The 24,399-nt window shown below is 37.8% G+C and overlaps 1 protein-coding gene across 2 annotated transcripts in view; it reads right to left on the bottom strand.

Annotated features, from left to right (window-relative positions):
• TMC1 (transmembrane channel like 1) overlaps positions 1–24,050 on the bottom strand; it is a 59,774-nt gene extending 35,724 nt beyond the window's left edge. The window contains exons 1-4 of one of the 2 annotated variants that reach the window (XM_026795093.2): positions 23,888–24,050; positions 15,603–15,665; positions 15,099–15,468; positions 9,447–9,587 (exon numbers count right to left, since the gene is read on the bottom strand). In XM_026795093.2, coding sequence (XP_026650894.1) covers positions 9,447–9,587; positions 15,099–15,468; positions 15,603–15,665; positions 23,888–23,921 — 608 coding nt within the window. In that variant the 5' untranslated portion in view covers positions 23,922–24,050. Of the gene's footprint in view, positions 1–9,446; positions 9,588–15,098; positions 15,469–15,602; positions 16,357–23,887 lie in introns of those variants that run through there. The other variant, XM_074532998.1, reaches the window with a different exon arrangement.
• Positions 24,051–24,399: the final 349 nt, after the last annotated feature.

The following is a 24,399-nucleotide window of genomic DNA, read 5'->3' as shown; positions in this document are numbered from 1 at the left end:
TCATTTTCATTTACTCTGGTCTAATAACAACGCACTTTAATTTTTTTTTTATTAATAATATTGCTGGCATTAATGCATTGATCATTAATGCACACAGATCGTGACAAGAAGATCTTTCAAACATGCATTAAAAATGGCAGCAAAAATGTTTCCAACTCTTGTGAAGTAATGGCCAAAACCATTGCATAATTAATAATCACCACATAATTAATAAAAGAGTCGCACATGCTATATGGCCAAAAGAGAGTGAAAAGAGTTAAATCCATCTGACATCCAGTTGCAGCAGTGTTCCCCAGGGCTCAGTACTGAGGACAGACCTGCTCTATTGATGGCCCAGAGGAGGGGGTCAAGGGCACCCTCAGCCAGTTTCCCTCCTCAAAGGAGGTTGTGGTGAAGAGGGAATCAGTCTTTTCTTCCAGATACAAGAAACAGGACAAGAAACAATCTCAAATGGTTTCAGAGGATGTTTAGATTGGATATATATAAGTTTCTTCACCAAAAGTTGTCAAGCATTGGAACAGGCTGCCCAGGGAAGTGGTTGAATCACCATCCCTGGAGGTTTTGAAAAACTGTGTAAATGTCATGGTGAGGGACTTGGATTAGAGATGGACTTGACAGTGCTGTCTGTGTTAATGGCTGGACTTGATGGTCATAAGGCTCTTTACCAATCTAAATTGTTTTGTATTATTGCTATGAAATTGAAAAAATACTTTTAAAAAAATAGAAATTACTTTGTAAAAGAATAGTGGAAGTATTTTTGTCTCTGTTGGAATAAAAGAAATGAAGTTACCTTTGATGTCTTACAGGCATATCTTACATTTTTGTAGTTTTACCAATAACATTCTAAATAACATTTTCATATTGCTTATGATGCTGGAGCCATCAAACAGAATACACATTCATTCTCTCCTCAGCTTTTCTCCCCCCACCAGTTCTGCAGAAGATTAGTAGAAACTAATTACTACACTGAGTACTTACTCCTGACTTCTGTTTGTAAGTTACTTAAACCTCCTGACCTTAAAAGTTCAGCATCAACTTGGCACCATTCAGTCAGGAACCAGGCTTGCCATATCCTCTCCATGTCTGTGATACATGTTCTTGTTAAATATAGCTCAACAGATTACTTAACTAAGGTTTCTACCTTGATGTGTAATACCTCTATTTGTACAACCCTGTGGATTTCTGTCAAATTTTGTCCTTTCCTCCATTTCTTTTGTGCTATAAATAACAGGAAGAATAGGCAAGTCTTAGAAATACTTTAGAAACCACAACAAAAACCAAAAGTACATGTATACATATTCATGCTCACTTGGAAGTATTGTGATTTAACAAACATGAGGATGTGTCAAAAACAACGCAGACCAACAAAACCAAGCTTTGTAATCACTGGTGTCATGTGTTAGAGGTAAACTATCTGTATCACAAGATAGGCCAAAGTGTCCCCCACTAGCTAACTGTGAATTTAAAGAAGCTTTAGAGAAAGCTTATTAATTGAATTACAGATGCAAGAACTAATAAATGTTTCAGGGGGCCAGGCATTATTGTCCCAGAGAAGCATGAGTTAATTATTAATACAAGGTGTGGAGTTACAGCTCCCAAAGTGCTAGGTGTACAGTACCTCTGGCACTTCTGTGCTGCAGAGGGGATGCATTACAGCTCTTTGAGCTTGTTGCTAATGAATACAATTTGAGTGGATTAATCACATTTTTCAGTAACAGTTCAGGAAAGTTTCAGACTCTAAGAACTAAAAGTGCAATAAAAAGAAATGTTGATCGTCCAGGACATTTGTAAGTCTTAGAAGGTTGGCTGAAAACAGACTTCAAAACAAATGCTGGGCACAGATCACTTGAAAAGCAGCTCAGCAATAATAGTGGGCAAATTATATTGTTATTTAATACCCAGCTGGCCTCCAAGACAGCCAGTCTTGCCTCCAGGACTGTCAATATATCCACAGTAAGAGAGATTAAATACTGATTGATGGGATTACAAAGAATCCAACAAAAGATGAGAAATTTCCACCATCTCACACATGCATCTCATACGTCTTTGGGTTTGTAGGCTTATAAAATTTCTTATTTCCAATTCATTTATCTTGATAGGCAGTCTAAGTCCTGTAATAAAATGAATTATGCTAGAAAAATACTGAAAAATCACCATAATTTATTCTGTCCCTAGCATGTGATCTGCTATGATGCAGTGACCACATCAGTGGAAAAGGAAAGCACATCAACCTGTTGGAGCTAGTCCAAAGGAGAACCACCAGGTTGCTCTTAGAGTAACTTGGTTAGAAGGATGGAACGGGCCTCCTATGAGGAAAGTCTGAGAGAACTGGGTTTGCAGAGCCTGAAAAACAAAATGTTTCAAGGTGACAAAATTACAGCCCTCTAGTACCTGAAGAGGACTTGCAAAAAAGGGGAGGGACTTCTTATGAGAGGCTGTAGTGATGGGTCATGCGGGAAAGTCTTCCAACTGAGTTAGAATAAGTTTGCATTAGCTATTAGGAAGAAATTCTTTACTGTGAAGATGGTAAAGTGTTGTCACAGGTTGTCTAGAGAAGTTATGGATGCCCTGTTCCTGGAAGTATTTGTGACCAGGCTGGATGGGGCTCGGAGCAACCTGGTCTAGGGAAAGGTGTCCCTTCAATGGCAGGTGGGTTGGAATAAGTTTAATTTTAAGGGCCCCTCCAACTCAAACTGTTCTATTATTCTGAGCAAAGAACAGATTCTGCACTGCACTGATTTTTCTAGGGGAAAAAAATAGTTCTCCCATCTTTCTTTATGACATGTGCTTAATTGGAAGCCCTTCAAAAAGCCTAAACTTGATGTTTTACTGTTTTTTTAATGTAACTTTTTATTTCACTTGTTTTGATAGTGTACTAACTGTCTTGTGGTGTAACTTTAGAGAACAAGTTGGCACATCTCTGTGTTCAAGCGCTCAGTTCTCTAATTATATGTTACCATAATAAGCATTGCTGTTGGATACAAACTGTTCAGTTACTAATGGAATTTGTATTTTTGTAGCACAGAATTTTGTCTATCTAAAGCACCATGAGCACTAATAAGAGAAGTGAGATGACTATACCAGAGGCAAGCAAGTATTTAAACACTTCCCTTTTCTTCATATTGGTGCAAAATTCCATCAGAAAAATGTACAAACAAGCATGAGGTTCTCAAAATCCAGACTTAAACTGTGATAGCTTTCCCTGAAGGGTTTTCCAGCTTGCAACAGCTGAAGCTCTGGCCCATTAGTTTGTTTGGGGTTTTTTCAGTGCCTTCTTCTAATCAAAAAACCACAGAATCATAGAATGGTCAAGGTTGGGAGAGACCTTTAAGGGACTTTAAGTGCAACCATCAACCCAGCACTATCACTGTAACCCCAAAACCACTAAACCGCATCACCAAACACCAGATCCAGATGCCTCTTGAACATTTTCAGGGATGGTGACTCCACCACCTCCCTGGCACATCCTATTCCAAAGCATGACCACCCTAACAGCAAAAAAGCTTTTTCTAGTATCTAATCTGGCTCTCCCTTGTCTCAGCCTGAGGCCATTTCCTCTTGTCCTCTCATTGCAGGCACTGTAGCAGATTCAGGCCCCGACTCACCTCAGCCCCTTACGGGGAGCTGCAAAAAGCAATGAGGTCCCCCCTGAGCCTCCTCTTCTTGAGACTAAACAATCCCAGCTCCCTCAGCTGTCCCTCATGAGAGATGTTCTCCAGTCCTTTCAGCAGCCTCGCTGCCCTTGGCTGGACAGGCCCCAGCCTCTCAGTGTCGCTTTTGAAGTGAGGGGCCCAGAACAGAGCACAGCCTTGAGGTGAGGCCTCCCCGGTGCCCAGTGCCGGGGCTCGATCCCTGCCCTCGTGCTGCCGGCTGCACTGTTCTGGGCACAGGCCAGGTGGCACCGGCCTCCTTGGCAACTGGGCACACTCTGGCTCATGTTCAAACAGCAGCCCCCAGGTTCCTTCGTGAAGATCAGCTCTCCAGCTGCCTCACCCCAAGACTGTAGCCCTGCACAGGGGCTGCTGCAACCGCAGCGCAAGACACAGCACTTGGTCTTGTTGAACTTCCTGCAGTTGTCCTCAGCCCACTGACTGAGCCTGTCCCTCTGCAGTCTTCCTGCCCTCAAGCAGACCAACACCCCCACCCAACTTGATATAATCTGCAAATTTAATGAGGGTACAGCCAATTCCCATGCCCAGATCATCAATAAAAATGTTAGACAAAAGTGACCCCAAAACACAGCTGTGGGGAGCACCACTAGTGACTGGCCATCAGTTGGATTTAGCTCCACTCACCACCACTCTCAGGGCGCAGAAAAACAGCTAGTTTTTACCCTAGCGCACGCATCCAAGCCAGTTTTTCTGGAAGGGTGCTTTGGGAGATTTTGTCAAACGCTTTATTGAAGTCTAGATAGATTACATCCTTCATATAGTAAGAGGGTCACTTTGTCATAGAAAGTGATCAGTTTGGCCAACCACAACCCGCCTTTTCATCAATCCATGCCATCTGGGCTTGAGCTCCTGGTTGTCCTGCATAACAGCACTCAGGAAAATGTTTTCCATAAATTGCCAGGAACTGAGGTTAGGCTGACAGGCCTGTAGTTCCCTAGATCATCCTTCTGATCCTTCTTGTAGACTAGTGTTACATGTGCTAATTTCTAGTCAGCTGAAACTTCTTCAGTTAACCAGGACTGCTGGCAGGTGATTGAATGTGTTTTGGTTCTGTCACCAGTTCTCTTATTCCTGTGGAATGGATCCCACCAGAAGACATAGACTTGTGCACATCTAATTGGCATAGCAGGACACTAACCATCTCCTCCTGGATTGTTGCAGTGTCACTCATTTCCCCATCACCAACTTCCTGCTCAAGGAGCTGGCTGTCATAAGGAAAACTGGTTTTGATACTAATGACTGAAACAAAGGCATTAAGTGCCTCTGCCTTCCTCTCACTCCCTGTCAGTACACTACCCTTCACATTCAACAAGCAATGGAGACACTCTTTGACCTTCCATTTACTTCAAGTCTTTATAGAAAAATTTTATTGTCTTTAAAAGTAGAGGCCAATCAGATCCTAGTAAGGCTTTGGCTGTTCTCCCTACATGAACTTGTGGCATCCTGGTAGACCTCCCAAGTTATCTGTCCCTCCTTCCAGAAAAAATAGATTCTCTTTTTTTATTAACCAGGCCTAATATTAACCAGGCTGGCCTTTTCCCTAATGACTTGTCTTCCTGCATATGGGGACAGCCTATTCCTGAATATTTAACAATTTCGTTTTTAAAGCATATCCATCCTTCCTGGACTCCTTTGCCATTCAGGACTGACTCCCGAGGGTCTCTGTCAATCAGTCAATCAGTTAGTTTACTCCTCTCTAAATTTCAGTCTCGCAAGTAATAATTAATGATCATTTTCACCTGGTGGTTCTTCAGGTAACTTTATGCTGACCTGAGTAGGCAATGTCAAGAAGAAATGTCACAAGTTCTCGCCTGCCATAGAAAAGTTAGAGCAACAATACTCGCAAACCATGTAAACCAGTAGAAGGAAAATGCTAGAACAAGAAAACTCTTCTGAAGGTGAATATTTGTCTTAGAAATGACAAAATGTCTGGACTCTAGGCACACTCTATACTCAGCAGCACAGATCAGTGTGTCCCCAGCCCACAAGTCTATTGCTTAGGGCCTAGGAGAGTGGGGATGCTGTTGTAACATGTGTTTTTGCTCTCTTTTTTCACATCCTCTGCATGTGTTTTTGCTCTCTTTTTTCACATCTCCAGACAAGTAAAGATCTGACCACGATGTGTCAAGGTGAGCTTAGAGTCTGACAGTATCAACACAGCTCAACTTCAAAATGCAGAGGGACACTGTATCAGAGCAGTATCCTCATCAAGTCACGGTTCTTCAGAGAATAATCATGGGCTGTTTGATATGCATCTTTTTAGACACAGGGATGTAAAATTAGAAGTTAGAGTTGATCTAAATTGCCAATGTAGTTCTATTAAGAATGCCATTTCTGCAATGAGCGCTCAACCATTTTTTAACAGAAGGCATCCTCTGCAGAGTAACTAGTTCTACATCTGAGCTCTAAAATGATTGCTCATTCATGCATTTTTCCAAAGAATGAAGGAAAACATTTAACATTTTCCAAAGTAATCACTAGAGTTAATCATAAATCATCTTTCCCACCATATACAGTTTAAGCCATGAAAAATTTTTCCTTTGAAAATGCTTAAACAACATTTTTAACTGTAAAAAATGCCTTGTTCTCTTATAACCACGAACTTCATTGGAAATTAAATCTTTCTCCCAAAATTGTTTGTTTTGACAACACTTCTTTAAAAAAAACAATATTTAAAATTAAAAGTCCCAACTGATGTTAATATTAACCATTCAAAATAATATAAAAAAGTATTTTTTGGTCTTGTTTTGTCATGTATAGGAGTATTACTGGATAGCACTTTTCTTCCACTTTTGAAAATAAAGATGCTAATATGGAACAAACATGGAAGTGGGGGTTGGCTTACATAAATACATAACATTTATCATAAGGCTGAGAAGAAACCTCCAATGAAGCATTTCTCAATTGTGAAAGCTGGAAGATTTCCAGAAATAGGGCAATTTGCTCTTCTACCTGTAAGGAGATAGTTTGGTTTTTTCACCACAAATCACACAATATTCTAAATCCTTTGCAGAGAAAGAAGCAGATGACAGGAGGAAATACTACTAACAATGTTTCACCAAGAGTTTCAAGAGTCAGAAATGCTAACACAAGCTTATTCAAAAGTCACATAATTGATTTAAAAGTTTAAGGCACTTTTACAGCCAGCATGTGTCCATTTTTCTTACATACAAGAACAAAGCCAATAATGCCAATCTATTAGACTAATGATTCTGTTATGAATCTTAAATTACTTGCTACATAGATTCCTTAAAATATGCTGATACAGTTGCAACTGTAATCATAATAGAGTGCCCATTTATAAGATAAAAATTTTACTTCAAGTAGCATAAAAACTCCAGGTCTTGTCTTGCAACTCAGTTGAACTTAGGCTCCAAACAAACGATTACAAAAGCAGGAGGTCTAGAAAATACACTCTATAATTGTATTTTGGTAAGTATATCCTGGGATCAGAAAATAATTAAATGGTTTAGGCTGTAAGGAATCATACATCACGTATTTCCAGACCCTCTGCCATGAGCAGAAAACCTCTTACTAGGCCAGGTTGAGCAGAGCTCCATCCAGCTTGTCCTTGGACACTTCCCGAATGGGGCATCCACAGCTTCTCTGGGCAGTTTCATCCAGTGTCCCTCCACCCTCACTATAGAGAATATCTTCCCTAGAGAATATTTTCCCTGTATATAGTCTGAAACTAAATTCTGTAAGTTTTTATTACCATTTTTCTTTAAGGTTTTATTGCTTCTTGTCTAATTACCACATCTTCTTATAAAAATCTGTTCCCATCTTTCTTTAAAACCCCCTTTAAGTATGGAAAGGCTGCTGTAAGGTGTCTCCAGGGCCTTCTCTTCTCCAGGCTGAACAACCCAACCCTCATAGCTGTGTCCATAGGAAAGATGTTCCAGTCTCCTGACTATTTCTGTGGCCCTCCTCTGGACCTGTTCAAGCAGGTTCATGCCTTTCCTGTACTGAGGACCCTACATTCGAGGTGGGGTCTCATTAGAGTGATTTAGAGGAGCAGAATCCCTTCCCTCATCCTTCTGGCCACACTGCTTTGGGTTTGTTTTGCTGGGCTGCAAACCCATGTTGTAGGCTTTCCTTTAACTTTCCATTCCACCAGCGCACCCAAGTCCTCCAAAGGGCTGTCCAAGCAGACACTGACCACCAACTCCCTAGGTGTGACCTAGGGAGATGGTCAGACAAATTCAGACAATTTCTTAGAAACCTTACAGTCCACGCATTTAATTCATATCTTTAAAATTTAGGGAGAGGGATTTTGTGGAGTACTCTGTCAAAGACCTTACAGAAGAGTAGCTGAATGACATCCACAGCCCCTCCTTTGTCCACTGATGTAGTAACTTCATCACAGAAGGTTTGCTGTTTTGTTCAGGCAGTTCCTTCCCTGGTGAAGAAGTGTCTACTGTCTCAAATCACCTCCCCATCCTCCAAGAGCCTTAGCAGAGTTTCTAGGAGGATTTTTTCTGTGAATTATTGTATTAATAGAGCGTTTCCTCCAATATCAGTGCTCACAACCAGAAGTATAGAGGAAAAAATTACTTCTGTGCCAGCTCTCCTTACCAGATATCCCAAGGCCCAGAAGTGTCTCTTGATCATCTTTGAGCTACATGTTGCAGCATCATCACTGCCCACATGGAAAAGCAATAATGGAAAATAGTCTCAGGGACATACCAAGTCATGAAGTTTCCTTGGAATTGCTATGAATTATGGGATAGAAGAATGGCTGTAAAAATAGAAGCTTTCTCCATAGGAAGACTATTAACAAATGTTTAGTTTATGTACATGGGGATCCTTCAGTGTAGACTATCCAAACCCTAATCTGTTCATTTATATTTTGTGAAAATTCTCTTACCTTCACAATTCTACTCTACATCTCCTAGATACTGTTTCCTTTTACCTAGTTAGATTCTTTTCACTACCTCTTTGCAAGTTTATCCTTTCCAAAATTACCTTACCTTCTAAAAGGATAAATCTATAGACTTTCAACCCCATATTTCACATCTGTTATTTCCCTTAATATTAAAAACTCTCTGCAGGACAGACCATCCTTTCTCTGCTAGATATGTTTTGTTGGTGTCTTGGTATTGCTGCAGCAAATTAGTTATCAAAAACAGGGGAGCATAGTATTTTTGTGAAAAGAATAAAATTCTCTCTATTTACTCAGTTCCTGTGCTTGGTGGAAATTTAAATGTAAATAAATACTTCATTATTGCCTTCCAAGTAAATATAGTGATAGGTATGCTAGGGCAAAATACAGTTTTCTATGTGGCATAAATGAAAATATATGAAAGTACAAGTTCTGCTTCCAAAGAGTTTGCTTTTCCATTAGGTAAATTTTTTTCCTTTCTTTAAAGTCAGATTAGGGATAAAAATCCTCTCCTTTCTCTCTAGCAATCTTGAGGTAATCCTGCAGTTTCATAATTTTTCTGAGAGATATTAATGAGTTATTAATCTCACTAATGGAAGAATTCATCAACATCAACTTAACTGAAAAAAAGGAAAATATTTGCACTGGGTTGTAATGGAAATTCTGAAAACAAAAAGCTTAGCTTTCCAGATTTGATTTCAGTTCTACTGGGACAAGAAAACAGTGATCTGCAGCACCACTTACCTCCACTTACAGTGAGCATACCTCCTAGGGAAGCGAGATTAGATGTGGTCTGAAGTTAATTTTCTGAGTAGGTACAGAACTAAAGTGAAAATTCAGAAAAACAGTGCAGAACAAGACAAAAGACATTCCTTATGGAAATCAAACCGTACTTCAAGACAGACAACTTCTTTTTCATCTTCCATGGCTTGTTTCGTAGCGTGGCAATCAGTTTCTTTTTTTCTTCTACCTCTTCTTTCAGTTTGGCCAATTCCTCCTCTGTAATTGGCTCCTCCTCAGATTCAGAATCAGAGCTTCAAACAAAAGCAGGAACAAAAAACATCACCAAAACTCAGGCAGGACAGATGTTTTCACAGAAAAACGTACTTTGTGTTAATTTCTGTTAAATTTGAGGCTATACTAACGCTTTCACTCTTGCACAGAAGGGAGGACACCCTTCCTTTAGATTTGTTATTAGTTTTAGTATGAAAGGCACAGCCTGCATACAAAATGCAGAGCTGGGGGACAGTGAGCAGCACTCTTGAGGTAAAATCTGACAGTCACTTATTGTTTCTTTTGGTCAAGTGAGGATGCTCTAACTACAGCCATAAAAGCAAACTCCTTCACCTCAGTATGTCACAGTAGAGAGACAAATGACAGCCCATGCACTGAAAAAGATGATAATATTTCATAGATGAGAAAAAATTCAAAGCCACATTTCAGCAAGCATTCAAGGAAAGGAGGTGCAATTGTAATGGCATCTCCAGGTATGTTGTGTCTGTGATCTGAACTCATTATCCATATATCAGTTTGTTGTATCTTTGCAAAGAATTGTTGATTAAAAAGATATTCACATTTCTAAATTCTGCATAGATACCATGTCTTTGAGCAATCTTGCATCTCATCTAATGGCATTTAGCAATTCATTGGCAACAAGTGTTTCCTCTTTTTATGCAAGTGAATAGAAAAATTATAAAAAGGAAATAAATAGACTGAATTTCTGTCCTAAAAAGCTGACAGTGACAACTACCACTAAGTGATCTCTTGATGACAGCAGTTTGATGCATTTCTGTCTGTTCTTATTGTGCTTTCTTTCGCTTCTTTTGTTGATCTGCTTGCCTGTTTCTTTGACTTATGAATGTTTAAAACTGTACTGAAGATTTTTTGGGGTTTTTTAATGGTTTTTTGGCTTGATTAGAAAAAAGAAATTCTGACTTTATCAAGCAAGTAGTTTTCAGGCTCTTTTGCTCATACTTCACCTTTCTGAGAATTTGATATCCAAGATATGAGAACTGAATTATTCATTACCTAATGTATAGGTTCTATCTCCTGAAAAATTTAAAAATTATAGAACTTTTCCTCTACCAAAACAGGTAACACATTTTTAGAGTTCTAAATGGCATAAATGACTCAAGAGTTTACCAGCAAGAATACTTGAAGGATTCAAAATAAACAAATAAAATCAAAATACTTTTTGAAACACAGAAAAATACAAGTTTGTTATTGGTCATCTGCCTATGGTCTTCATTAATTTTACTTAATTATAGGGAAAGATTAGGGGATGAGCTGAAAACTTTCAGACTCACAGAAGTTAGCAAAGGAAAGAAAGAGGCTTCCACAGCTATAGGTCGCCTTGTTCTTAAAGGTTAAAATCCTATTTAATATCATAGAGCCATAAAATCACAGAATGGTTTGGGTTGGAAGGAACCTCAAAAATTTTCTCTCTCTAACCCTCTCTGCCATTTGCAAGTATGCCCACTAGATGAGGTTGCTCGGGACCCCATCCAGCCTGGCCTTGAACACTCCCCAGCTGTGGAGCACCCACAGCTTCTCTGAGCACTTGATCCAGCACTACACCACACTCTGAGTAAAGAATTTCTTCCTAACATATAATATAAATATGTTCCCTTTCAGTTTAAAACCTTTGACCCCTGTTCTGTCACTGTCTGGCCATATTAAATTTCTTTCTCCCTCCTTTTCATTAGTTCCCCTAAGGCAGATCTCCCCAGAACCTTCTCTTCTCTAGGGTGAACAATTGCAATTCTCTCAGCCTGTCCTGTAGGAGAGGTACTCTAACCCTCTGAGCATCATTGTGGCTCGTACAGAATAGACTGTCACCTTAGAAAGTTGTACCCATCAGTCTTACCATGATGGACTTTACACAGCAAAAGACAGTATCACAGAAAGCTTGAAGCTACATGAAGAGAAACTGCTACTGAGAACCACAACTATTTATTGGCATACCAGTATTTTGAAGAGCAAGTTAAGAATGGCAAGAAAACTGAAGTAAAATGGAAAAGGGTTAAAAAGTGATTTTTGCATAAAATTTTGAGAGAAAATGCAAAGAGAGTCATGTTTTAATGATGAACAGAAGGATTAAAAGTCGGATTTGAGAGAGCTCAGAATCCATTGTCACAATCAGCTGTTCTCCATTTTACTAAGCGGAGTGATGTGCCTGACATTAAACGTGTCCTTTGATGGAAGATTGCTGGGTTATACAAAGCTGGAATTTGCTGGTTTACAGCGCTGCAGTGAGAGAGTGGGAAACATGAAGGCTTTGTGCTAATGTAGTGAGCTTACTGAGAAAAGGAAGCTTAACAGAACACAAGAGGTCAAGCCAGGATAATGTAGGCTTTGTGCCCTTTGCCAGCTACTGCTTTGTTTGTCTTGACAAACATGTCTCATCTTCCATTCTTCACTTTCCTTTGGAACCAGAAAAATAACAAAAAATCCAAATTCTAGAGTTTGTTTAAGAAACCAGCATTTCCTAGTGTGTCTACATTATGCAGCCAAACTTGGTGGAGTAACAGCAGAGTTTTCCTTCAGCTCAAGTGGTGGAACACCATGTTATTTAAGTCAGGAAACCAAAATTTTCTCTTCAGCATTAAAAAGTCTTAGCCTTTCATGAAAGGTTTTTATTCACCCGTTTGAAGGTCAGAAGGGTTCATTGTGACCTGAGGCTAACATAAAGCATCAAGTGTCAATAAATATCTTGACATAAAGACCTCATCCTCCTTGGCTCCAATTCAATACACCAATTCAATACACATCTAAGTCAGTAAAGTTCTTGAAATCAAGTGCTTCTTTCAAGCTGAACACACAACAAGTTTCTTCATTCTAGTTTGGTTTTATGGCCTTATTATACATCTCTATTTTGGTTTTAGTTTCATCTCATTTTTATTGATGTAATCTACTTTTCTCATGATTTCTGTGTATAGCATTAAAAATTAGGAAGAAAATGTTTTCTTTGAGATAGGATGTTACATGATAAGACTGGTAAGACTTTGAGAGTATAGCATGGCAATTTAATAAATTTTACTAAATTTGAAATCTTTCCAGTTTTTTTGTGTAAATTCTATTTATACAGATAATCCCCATAGCATTGCCTGTCAGTTAATACTATTCAGTTAGAAAAAAGTAGTGTCTTAATCTTCCATGTACCTCCAAGCTTTCGCAGAAGTTTTATACTCTCAAGCGAACTTAATAAAAGTCAATTTAATCACAGATAGAGCTATGCAGTAGGAAGAATATGATCCCATTCTGGTTTTTTTTAATGTGACAGCACGAAGTTTCTAAAATCAATCAGAGAAAATGAAACAAAGCAGTAAAGAACTAAATTATTTTTTAACCCATGAACACCTCCAACCCTCATAGTGAGATAAAAGGAACTAGTTATCATTGATATTTTGGTGTTGATGATTACAAACAGGGTAAAGCAGGCTCTCCTCACACCCTCAATAACAGGCAACAATCAGCCTCATCAACAACCATTAATATCTAAGAACAGAAGATATAAACTCACCGAGAAAGAACTGCTTTGATCATGGCATTACCCTGGGAAACTCACTACCACAAATTAACCAAGAGTGGAATATTTAAGTTTTGAAAAAACAAAATAACTAAACCAGACAACCAACTCAGAGTTCTTCTAGGATTCCCTTATGTCCTTTATGTAGAATAAGCAGTGCATGAAGAGGTTTTCCTGATTTAAATGAAAAGTACAGCGGGGCAAAAAGGCAACTGCAGCAGATTCTATTGACTTGCACTGTGATCGCACCAAAATGGGGCATGTTGCTAGAGTTTAGCAAAAGCCACCATGACAGCAGTAAATATCATATTATCTCTCTGCCAAATAGTTCCACTTTTCATTTAGGGAAATTTTTCTTGTGTCTTCTTTCTCATCTTCTGATTTCACTGTTTTCTTGCTGTTTCATGCTGAAACACTTTGGCAATTAAAAAACTGCATCAGCAAGGTCTATGCTTAAGCAGTATAGAGAAATTGTTAATTTAAAAACTGCATCAGCAAGGTCTATGCTTAAGTAGTATAGAGAATTTGTTGTGATAGGTCCTCCCAGACTTGCTAGAGTGGCTGTATTTCTTCTATACTGCCAACCTTACTTTCCATTCTGAAGTCTTACAAACCCTTTATCTCAATCACAGCCAAACTGATCACCAGCCTGCTATCCTTCATTCTTACATTATTTCGTTTTTTCTTTTGAAAATATTTTAAAATATTCTTATTATTCTTCAATCTTTTCAGAAGCTCCTATAAGTCTAAAAATATAATACTCTTGAGTTATCTTTGAGACTGTCCTCAGTATTTCCTCAAATGTTGTTAGGCTTAATACTTTAGGATCAAGGCAGCAATTTCAAGTTATTTCGCCCAAAATTATGTATTTTAATATTTAAAACTTTGGAAGACAATGAAAAACACTGTGCCCTTTCTCAGTTTTCTATTTTAAGTGTCCTTTTTTAATTAACACTGTGTAAATGTTTACAATGAAGACAAAATTAAGCGAAGGAACACAGTCAGAGCTGTTGCTCTGTGAGTACAGAATACTGCACACAGGAGTATTATTGCCATCACAGTGAAGAGCCAGCAGAAAGAAAAAATTTAGGGCTTCTCATTCTCATTGGGAAGTGAAATTAAGTAGAAAGGTATGGAAATGGGATCACGGACAAATTAATACAACAGCATATCTTACTGTATATTGTCCTTTTAGTCCTGCTGTGCTCTCCAGTGATGCCTCTGGGAACAGAAACAGCTGTAACAAGTGATGACTGAGGAATGGGAGTTTCTCTCCCTCTCCATTGAGATAGCTCCATTTGCTCCCTTATAAGTGGCTCCCAGGGTTGCTTCCTTTCAAAAGCACAAGAAGGGACAAGGAGCAAGGGAATGCTAGGATGGCAGAGAAGTAGAAATGTTTTTCTGAAGGGCTCCCTGTCACTGGAGTCTTATAAAGACCCCAAGTTGCATTAGATACTTTGGAAATTTGAAAAGTGACTTTTCAGAGGAAGTGAGTGGGAGGCAGATTGGAAAATCCCATTTTAGTTTTTGGTTCCAGGTTCTTGAAATTTGGGCACAGATCTCAATGAACTGGCTCAAAACTGGCTGGGAAACAGGAATATGATCTTCTGAGAAGCATCAAGATTTTAGTTCTATACTGGAAATAAAACTTGGCTTTCTGGGAAGGTAAGCAGCTTGGAGTTTGTGGCATTTTAGTTTTGCAAAAAGAAAAAAGCGGCGCAGATTTCACCACTTTCTACCACCTCTACCACTTTCTCTTCTCCTCTGTCATTTTCACTCCCTTTCCCTAGAAAGCAGCTCATATACTTGGAATATAACAAGATATTACTTTACAGAAAGTTTCCATTTCACTCAGCTATGATTTCTTCATTGCAGGACAAAGTATATCTGTCCAACTCCAATCTGACTGTCACAAGTAAGGAAGTCATATTGACTCTTGGTATTTCTCAGCTATAAGAGAAAACAGGTCTTATGTAGGACAACTACAGTCTTATTATAAGGAAAAAAAATTAATTACCCTGATCCTGATTTCTTTTTGTCTTTTTTCTTCTTGTTGGCCTTCTCTTTTTTCCCTTTTTTATCAGACTTTTTGTCCCCTTTCTTCTCATTTTTACCTTTCCCACTTTTACCCCCTTTCTCATCTTCGTCTTCTTCATCATCTTCCTTGGATTTCTGATTTGCTTGATTCTTCTTGGATTTTGCAGGTTCCATATCAGAATCACTGGCCTCATTTCCAGCTGCTCGTCCTCGTCTACGGCTTCTGTGCCTACGAGGCCCAGCTCTCCTCATCCCACCTTCATCATCGTCATCATCTTCATCACCATGCCTGTCTCTCCCTCTGGCATGTGCTCTTCTAGGTCTTGGTGTTGCTCTCTTTTTCCCTTTATCTGTGATTGATTAAAAAACATAAAAGCACATGAGAGGAGGGTGTATGTTAGAAGGAGATATTTCCTCCTCCTTCATTCTTAGTAATAATCAGAAAACATCTGTGCCTAGCATCAAAGTAATCCAGGTCACTGACCTGTTCCTTTGGCATTTTCTTCATTCTCAACTGCACTGCCTTCTTGATTGTCATCACTACCATCTGTCAAGTGAAAAAAAAGAAGGGCAGTGGATATGAAGGGTAGATCAATCATTAGAAATTCAGAGGTTTCAAGAAATTCTTGGCAACTACTGTTTTGTACCTCTTTACAATATTTTATGAAGCCGGCCTTTCGAAATATGGCAAACAATTTTCAAGAGGTAAGATGAAGACAGAAAAACCAGTTACACTTCCCTTCAGCACTCAAATAAATACACCTCAAAGGGACACTGGGAAGAACTCTTGCTGAAATTAAAGAACTTGCAGAAATTAAAAAAATACTAAAAGAATAATTTTCTGATTTCACTGGAGGGCATGTAGCTCCAGACTTGCAGCATAGCTGAAGAGTTCCATTCCTGAAGAAAGAGGAGGTTCCAGCAATCAAATCTCTAAGCACAGGGAGAAACCTTGGTCAGCTCACTTCTACGTTCTACCACATACAAGTTCTATTCTACCACTCTACCACACAAGGTGTTTTTAACATTGCAGGCTTTAGAGGGATAGTCTATTTTTAGAAAATTGTAGTGTTTCTCCTTAGAAACGTCTTGCTTAATTTTTCATTCTCAATCATTCTCAATAAGCTCTAAGCTCAATGAGAGACAATGTCTGTGCTACCTATCAATAAGCAGAAAATTATCCACTTCATTTGCCTGGTACACTTTGAAGCTGTGATCATGGATTTATAAAGAATAAACTAAATAATAAAAATACTCTCATATGTATTATATCCATCACAATATCTAATTAATATTTAAATAATGTGGGTTTTGAATACATTGGTATGAATATATCACTTAACTTGTAAGTAATCTGAAACTGCTTCTGAAACTGCTATTGATATTCCCTAGGAAAGATTCTTCGGAAGAAATATCTGAGAAGCCAAGTTCTAATGAGTCCTTCTGAGGTATTTTTGAGCTTGTGTGTGTGGCTAAACACTTTAGACACTTTGGTGGTATTTATAGAAATAGGTGGTAGTAGGAAATTACTGAGAAGACTAACAGTGATTACCATGAAACAGTAGAAGTAGCTAGTAGTTGTCCCACTAGTATATAATGTGTATGTTCCATGTATATATTGTCCAGTTTCCCCTCTGGACAGGTGATAGGTGCTGATCCTCAAGGTAGCGTTTTTTAGGTAAGAAACTGCAGCATCTTCCTTTTTCAGTCATCTCTAACATCTCTGAATTTTTCTTTATATTCTTTCTTCACACATTTCCTGGTCGCCCAGTTTCTCTTATAAAATTTAGTAAACCACTACCAATTAATTGAAAATTTATACACAAATTGATTTATTTAGGGACTGCTATGGCTAACTTCTTGACTTTGCCTAGTATCAAAGAAAAAGACTAAAATGAAGAGTATGTCAGGCTGCAACCAAGAAGGAGTCCATGGTCTTCCTTCACTATGTGCAGTAACAGGCAAAGTTTTATTAACCAGAATTTAACTGGCACATTAAAACTGAGTCTAGCTTCCCTACACAAAACATCTAATTTTAATTAACACTTTCTATCAGTCTGACAGCATCTGCACCATAATTTTTAAGTTTATGCAAAAATATTGTCATTCGATATCATCATTGGAATGTGACTATAAGTGCTTCTTTGTTCTGCCTGGACACATGCCTTCTGCTGCTGACAGTAACAGGATCTCTGTTGATAAAGACCATTGTGCTGCTATTGAAAGCTTGCAAAGATGAAGACAAGCACTTCTAAAGAGATACTTCACATGCAACGGTAGGGCACTGCCTATTATCAAAACAGATGCTGTGGCTGATCTCCTATGGAAAAACAGGAATTCCCAGGAAAGAAATTTATTGGTTGCACAGCAGCCTCAGTGTACCCTGATGAGCCCATACAACAAGCAAACAAATGGAAGTTTATCATATATACTGAAAAATGCATCAACAGTGAAGCAAGCTTGAGTAGTTGTCATATTGACATAACGAGGAAAGTGACAAGGGATTGTGAGACACAGAGACTTAAACTTAAGGCTCTTAAATTCTGCTTAAAGGTAGAAGATATCTGCTGGAATCTGTTTAATTCTAGTAGCATAAGGATAGCAAATTCACTACACTGAAAATTTGAGATAAAATTCCAAGGTAATTTACAGATTTCAGACTGCTTGGAAAAAGCATTGAAAACATTGCTATGGGTGAGTGTATCTGAATATTAAGTTCTGTATGCTAATAGTTTTTTTCATCTGAACTATCAGGCACCTGAGTAATAAAGGATAACTAAAAAAAAAAATAAGGAAAAAGCCAAAAATCAAACAGAAATAGATATTGCCATAAAACAAACCTAGAAAGCATGACCAGTGATTACATGGGGCTATCAGCTAAAAATGGGTATTATGGACATGCCCAGCAAGCACTAGTGCACCTTCAAAATTTCTGTCCGCAAAGATTTAAAATTGTATCTCCAAACTGAACTTCATATGGAAACAAAGTATGTTAGCATGAAGACTGTTCAAGGTGTACCCTTCTCACTCTGGCACATCTTTAGAAAAAGACACCTCTTCCAGGTCATAGGTACACGCAGAGAGCATTTTGCTGAAGCTCAAGGTAGAACTAAGAGTTATTGTGACAGCACTGATAGCAGTGGTGCTGTGTAGAAGAGAAAAAAATATCTGAGGAGAAGGAATGGAAGAGCTTTGTCAGCCGTGAGAACTGTGCTGAACCACATTTATGTATGGGTTCATGGAAGCTACACAGCCACCCCTTGCTGCTCCCACATTGCAGCTATTCCATGTACTTCAGACAAGCTGCATGAACAACTTTTGTGTCTGATTGTTTTGTACTTATTATTGAAAGACCAGTGTTGATAATTAGCTGGGTACTTGAGAAATAAGATAAAAACTATTATTATTATTATTATTATTATTATTGTTGTTGTTGGTTTTATTATTATTATTATTATTATTATTATTATTATTATTATTATTACTACTATTATTATACTATGTCAGGTCATAAACTCCGTTATACTTTTCAAAGAGGAAAGGAACAGGCTATGCAGCTCACAATGCAGCAATTGTACGCAACTAGTGCTTGTGTAAAAGCATGTTCAAATGAATTACCAGAGAAGCATTTCTACAATGTTCAAACACAGATAACGCTTTTGATGACACTATATCTAAATGCGGTTTAGTACTTAATTTAAATGTGCTGCTGTAAACCACAACATAGACAAACAGTAGAGTTCATCCTCAGGCACTGTCTTTTGATCCTATGGGGGGCCAAAATGCATTTTTTTTATACTTCACTTTGTAAAATTGCAGTATTCGTTGCAGAAAAAAAAAATCCTCACTATATGAGAAATTTGTAAACTAATCTTGGGAATTTTTAAACAGATCATATGATTCGACTTATGAAAAGTTCAGTGAGTCCTCCTGTAAAAACAACTAAGTGTCACAAAAGCACTGTCTAGAATTACCAATTTTTCCAGAAAAGGGTTGATAGAACCCCTTATCTTCACAGTGTTAATATTCATAGGCTAATAGCAGCCTTTGACTCAGCTAACTTGAGTTAGTCTGACTCAGAGCAAAAGCTCAGCTGCTACACCTTCCAGGATACATCATCTTGTCCTAAAGACTGTATACTTGCATATGCATCTTTAAGTATATTTGAAGATATAGTCCATAACTCCTTGTAGTCCACGAAATCCAATCACATTTTTATTTTTTTTCCAAGTAGTTTAAGGGAAACTTTCTCATCTTTCTAGATTAAGGGCAGTGATAGTGTAATCTAAGTAAGCTATCATTTTACCCCAAGTCTTATTTAGACTATAGCCATAAATAAGACTACAAGACTTAAAGAAGGTGTCCTGAATATGGGCTCAGACCAACCTGCAAGTCACAGACACAAGGCAGAATATCAGACAGCTCAGGGAGAGGGCTCTAAACATTGACATGTTGGCTGCTGAGGAAAGTAAGGGTAGGAAAAAAATGCATAACACTCTAGTCTTTGTTCTATCAGGTGTCTGTTTAGCAGATCATGAGAATAGTTTTCCCTTTACCTTGATTTCCCAAGTCGTTTTTATACCTTCTATCAGAAGCTATTACCCAGATTTCATGCTTTGAATTTTTTTAAACTTATTCTACACTGACATTGTTTTATGGACTTTTCACTGTGAGAGGGATAATAATTCTTGAAACTAACTCATATAACATGGCCCACTCCTGTAATATCTGTGCTCCCACTACTACTGTGTAAAGCTGAATGCTGCTAAGCAATTCTGCATTTTGGTGCTGCAAAAAACTCAGTGGAATGCAAAGTAATCAAAAATGCTGCCTGACTTTTTTTGTACATATTATAAAAACATATTTCTACTTAATTAAGTGTCAAGACAATGAAATGGATCATCTGCCAACAGAGACCTGTAAGCAACTACTGTGTTTGTCTCTAAACTGGACCATGTCCTTTAAGTGTTGGAAAGACATCAGCCTACGTAGATAATAAACTTAGTGTTCAACAAGAGGAAATGTCAGAAATGCAAGACTGTATTAGACAATAAATGCCTGGCAAGTACTAGTCAAAAAAAGGTAGTGTTATGTAACACTCATTTCTATGTATTTACATACATTTCTAAATTATTCTTTCTAATCATGCTTATATGAGAGTATCTCACAATAAATATCACTGGAAGTAACAATAAATATCACTGGAAGTAACACCTGTGAAATACAACAGAAATAATATATCACTATCACAGGAAGTCTATTGGAAAAGTGAATTAGTGAAGGCTTCAACATGTAAGATTTGTGACCTTAACACTTGAGACCCCATCCTCTTAGTGTCTTTCCAGACTTTGGGAAGAACACCTTGGCTCACTTGGGCACAAAAGAAGAGAGCTTGAAACACAGAAATCTCAAATTAAAATTACATTTATAGAGCAACCATAACGCTCAGTATTTCAGACTATGCTTTATTTTTTCTCTGTTTTTTCCCAGTGTCACAAATTTTACTTCCAATGAACAAACATAACAATCACACAACGCAACTCAAAAAATGCATCCTGACCAGCAATAGTTATGAATTTATAAAGTAAAATAATAATCATTATTCAGTTACACACAAACTGGCTACTATATTGCTTGTTTTATTCATCAAAATTGGCAATATCATAAACACCAAAGTAAGTGGAATATTTATGCTTCTATGTCATAAGAACACCAGGGTCTTGGAAGACTTACTGGTCTTAATGTACAATGTTGTGCCCTGCAGGCCTATATACCTGAATTGTTTCCAGAAATTGTCTCTGGGGCAATGAGCTTTCCCTCTGCAGGAAAGAAAATTTGCCCACCTAATATTTGAAATGTTTTAAATCAGTGTTTGAAAACTACAACTGGAGACCACAGGGAGCAAATGAAATTCATTCAATTCACATCCATAAATAGCTTATTTCTTCTCCTTTTGTAAGAAAAAATTACTGATTTTCTACTGAAAGGCCAGAGACTGAGCTCACATAGGTCATGTTGACACTGTAGCTATACAGTATACATCACCTGATTGCGCTCTCTTTCTCCCCAGCTTCCTGCTGGGCTGTACTTACACATGGCAAGGTTTGATAGCTGTCTCTCAGTCTGAGGGTCAGGACTTCTTCTAGGCAAATCCTCCCCTCAGGGATAAACGAGTTGTTTATTGCATTTTTTCAGTGCAAGGATTCTGAAATCTGATATTATTGTTATAAAGACAGATCAATGAGAAGCCCCTCAGTATTTCACCCCCTTCAGGGATGTGTGTAAAAGTTTCCAGGCCTCTGCACTTCACTTCATCTCTGTGTTCTCCAGGCCTCTGCACCTCACTTCATCTCTGTGTTCTCCTTTCTGTGCCCTACAAAGGTCTAACCTTGGGCTTCTTCTCCTTATCCAAGGCTAATGAGCTGACCAGCTCACCAGCTTGCAGGACACATTGGTTACTGTAGTAAAACAAGATGCAGCATTTGCACTTGGTCTTCATCACACAAAGAGGCAGTGGTGGGCAATTTTCCATTTTCATTCCAGGCTTTACTGCAAGAATTAGGATCAGAATATTAAGTGTTCAGTGCACCCTGAGGAAAAAAGACTGAGACTGCAATAAACCATACCAATCTGGCCTTTTCCAGTTCTGAAATGGGATTTACTTAGCTCATTGTCATTCATTTATAATGCTATTAAAATGGAAAGAACACATATGTATATGGAGAAAAGAGTTTGCATTCAAGTTATAAATGAAGGGTTCTTAGCGGATATGAAGGCAATTGTATTTTTTATTATTCATGAGAAGAAAAGTCTTTTAAGGTTGATAACTAGAGCTGACCAGCTCACCACATATTCTTTTTACTATATTTAGAGGGTAATAGGTACTTTCCAACTGCTCCCTTTTAAATATCCACTATGAAGATTTTTGACCTAGGTTGTCTTTTCCTGTATGAGATGCCAGGAACAATGAATTCACATTCATTAACTCATCATAATGAGTTCATGAATATGAGTTCATGAGTTCAATCATAATAATAATACATATCCTACTATCTTAGATTTTACAGCAGACATGCTGTGAAACATGGAGAATCACCAAATCAAGAATGGTTTCACTAGAGATAAAGATACCATAAAGCAAAAATGCATCATTTGAAACTGTTGCAAAAATATTCCTCGAGACTCTCAGCAGTGATGACATAAAACCTCCTATAAAGAAACTGCAACTATCAGAATCAGCTCCTGAACTCTGTGCTATATAGCTCCAGCCCCTGGACGTTTTAACCTAGGAGTGGATCGAGAACTACATTGTGAAATTGTCTCATGGTTACTTTTAATGGAGGTTCAGCTTTTCATATGTTCTGAAATCATAATACAGTCTTAAGCTTACCCACATGATCTCATCTCCAAATACACGCACAACTGTCATTGCTATGTTTTACTGTAAATTATATGTACAAGATAAATTTCCATGGAACAACGAGAAGTGTCAAGGAGTGATCATGATTCAGCAATAAAAATCTTCAACTTCTCCACATAAAAAGTGTGCAGTATTGGCTTGCCATGGGAATGATATCCTCTATTATTCAAATTAATAATACAATCACTGAATTAATACAAGTCGATTCAGTCAGGTATTTTCAAGTAAAATGCAGTTGTTAATGGCAAACTTAGAGGCTTGTTAGTCATAAAATTTATTCATTATAAATTCTTATAAAAATATGTATGTTCTATGGTCATGCTCATAAGGTTTCTTATGGAGATAAACATTCTGTTTTAGCCATTAAAAATTTTGCCTATGCTGCATTAAATTCTGTGATTACCTCATGTTAAAATGAGTTCCATTAGCATATACTGCTTGAAAATTAAATTGGTCAGTAAAGGGGTGTTGTAGAAAAAAAAATGAGGTGGAGAAAAATAAGAGGATCTCAGACAACAAAAGGAAAGCAAATAAGATGGAATTTTAAAATGAACTGCTTTCTATATTCTGTCAAAATGCTCAGCAGTCCCTTCTGATGTTTTCTATTGAAGCAGAATATATTTTATTAATACTGAGTGTTATAGTTATGGATTAAAAATCTAGGAAGCCTTTTTTAGTAATAACAGCTCTGGTACTTAGCAAAACCTAAAGAATAAGTGCCTTATTTTCTCCCATGCTGTAGACAAGAAACAAATTTCTCCATGCTGAAGACAAAAAACATCATGCATACAATACAGATCCTTGCTTTAGAAAGAGTAGCACTGCTCATGAGAACCGAGAACATTTTCTCCTATTAGATTTCCCTTGCACATCACCAGAACAAGACATCAGGCATTATTATCCTACAAAAAAATTTCTTAGATCCAGAATAGTGCAGTATTAGTATAGAAATACTGTTAATCTGACTCTGTAGAATGTTTGACATTTCATAATAAATATAGAAAGCAGTAAGAAAAAGAGGCAATTTTTATGCACCTTACAGAAGCCACAAAGTAACACTGTTTTCTTAGTATTTCCTACAAACTACATGTAGGAACTACATGTACATATAAGACAAGTAACAGGGCTGTAGTCACAATCTTTTGATTTACTAATCAGTGGAAAGAAACACTATCATGCTCCAACTAGTCAACTTCCAAATAAAACACATTTCTGAACAAAAGATAATGAATTGTGACTAACAAGATTTTATATTAAAAAGAAGTAGAAGAAAACAGAATTTTCACACTATTGAGCTACATGCAAAAAATGAATATGTGCTTAAGTTGCATAATGATATTTGCAATTACCGTTTCCTTCTGCTGACTTGTCCTGTTTAGTCATTGTGATGTTTCACAGGGCTGCTGCAGGTGCTGGATATACAGAAGAGTGTCTGAAGGCTGGGTGGTTCAAGATGAAGCATCCCACAACATCATCCTGCCTGTCATTGAACGGGTGGCGCTGGTGAAGTTTCACTCACTGAAATATAAGAAGATACTAATTTCGTAAGTGATAAATCTTTCATGAGTGTTTAGTTTACTATTTAGGTTTAGCATACTAGGATTAAAAGAGTCAAAGAAGTTATTAATTTTCTTTATTCTTATTGCTGAAAAAGGTCTTTTGCAATGTGCTTACCTATGACAAACACAGGTTTAAGTGCTTAAGTGCCTTACTGAGGAAGGAGGTTGCACAGTGTCCACATGAATATGCTCTCATGCTCTATTCAGATCTACAGTTCTGCGCTTGGAGAAAATTACATAGAATATTCTTCTGTCACAAAAGTCAGATTTTACCAAAGACATGCTTGAATTGCATAGCTTTA

This window comes from Zonotrichia albicollis, chromosome Z (assembly GCF_047830755.1).
Source record: "Zonotrichia albicollis isolate bZonAlb1 chromosome Z, bZonAlb1.hap1, whole genome shotgun sequence".
In the NCBI taxonomy this organism is placed as follows: Eukaryota; Metazoa; Chordata; class Aves; order Passeriformes; family Passerellidae; genus Zonotrichia; species Zonotrichia albicollis.
This window is presented reverse-complemented; position numbering and strand designations above follow the sequence as displayed.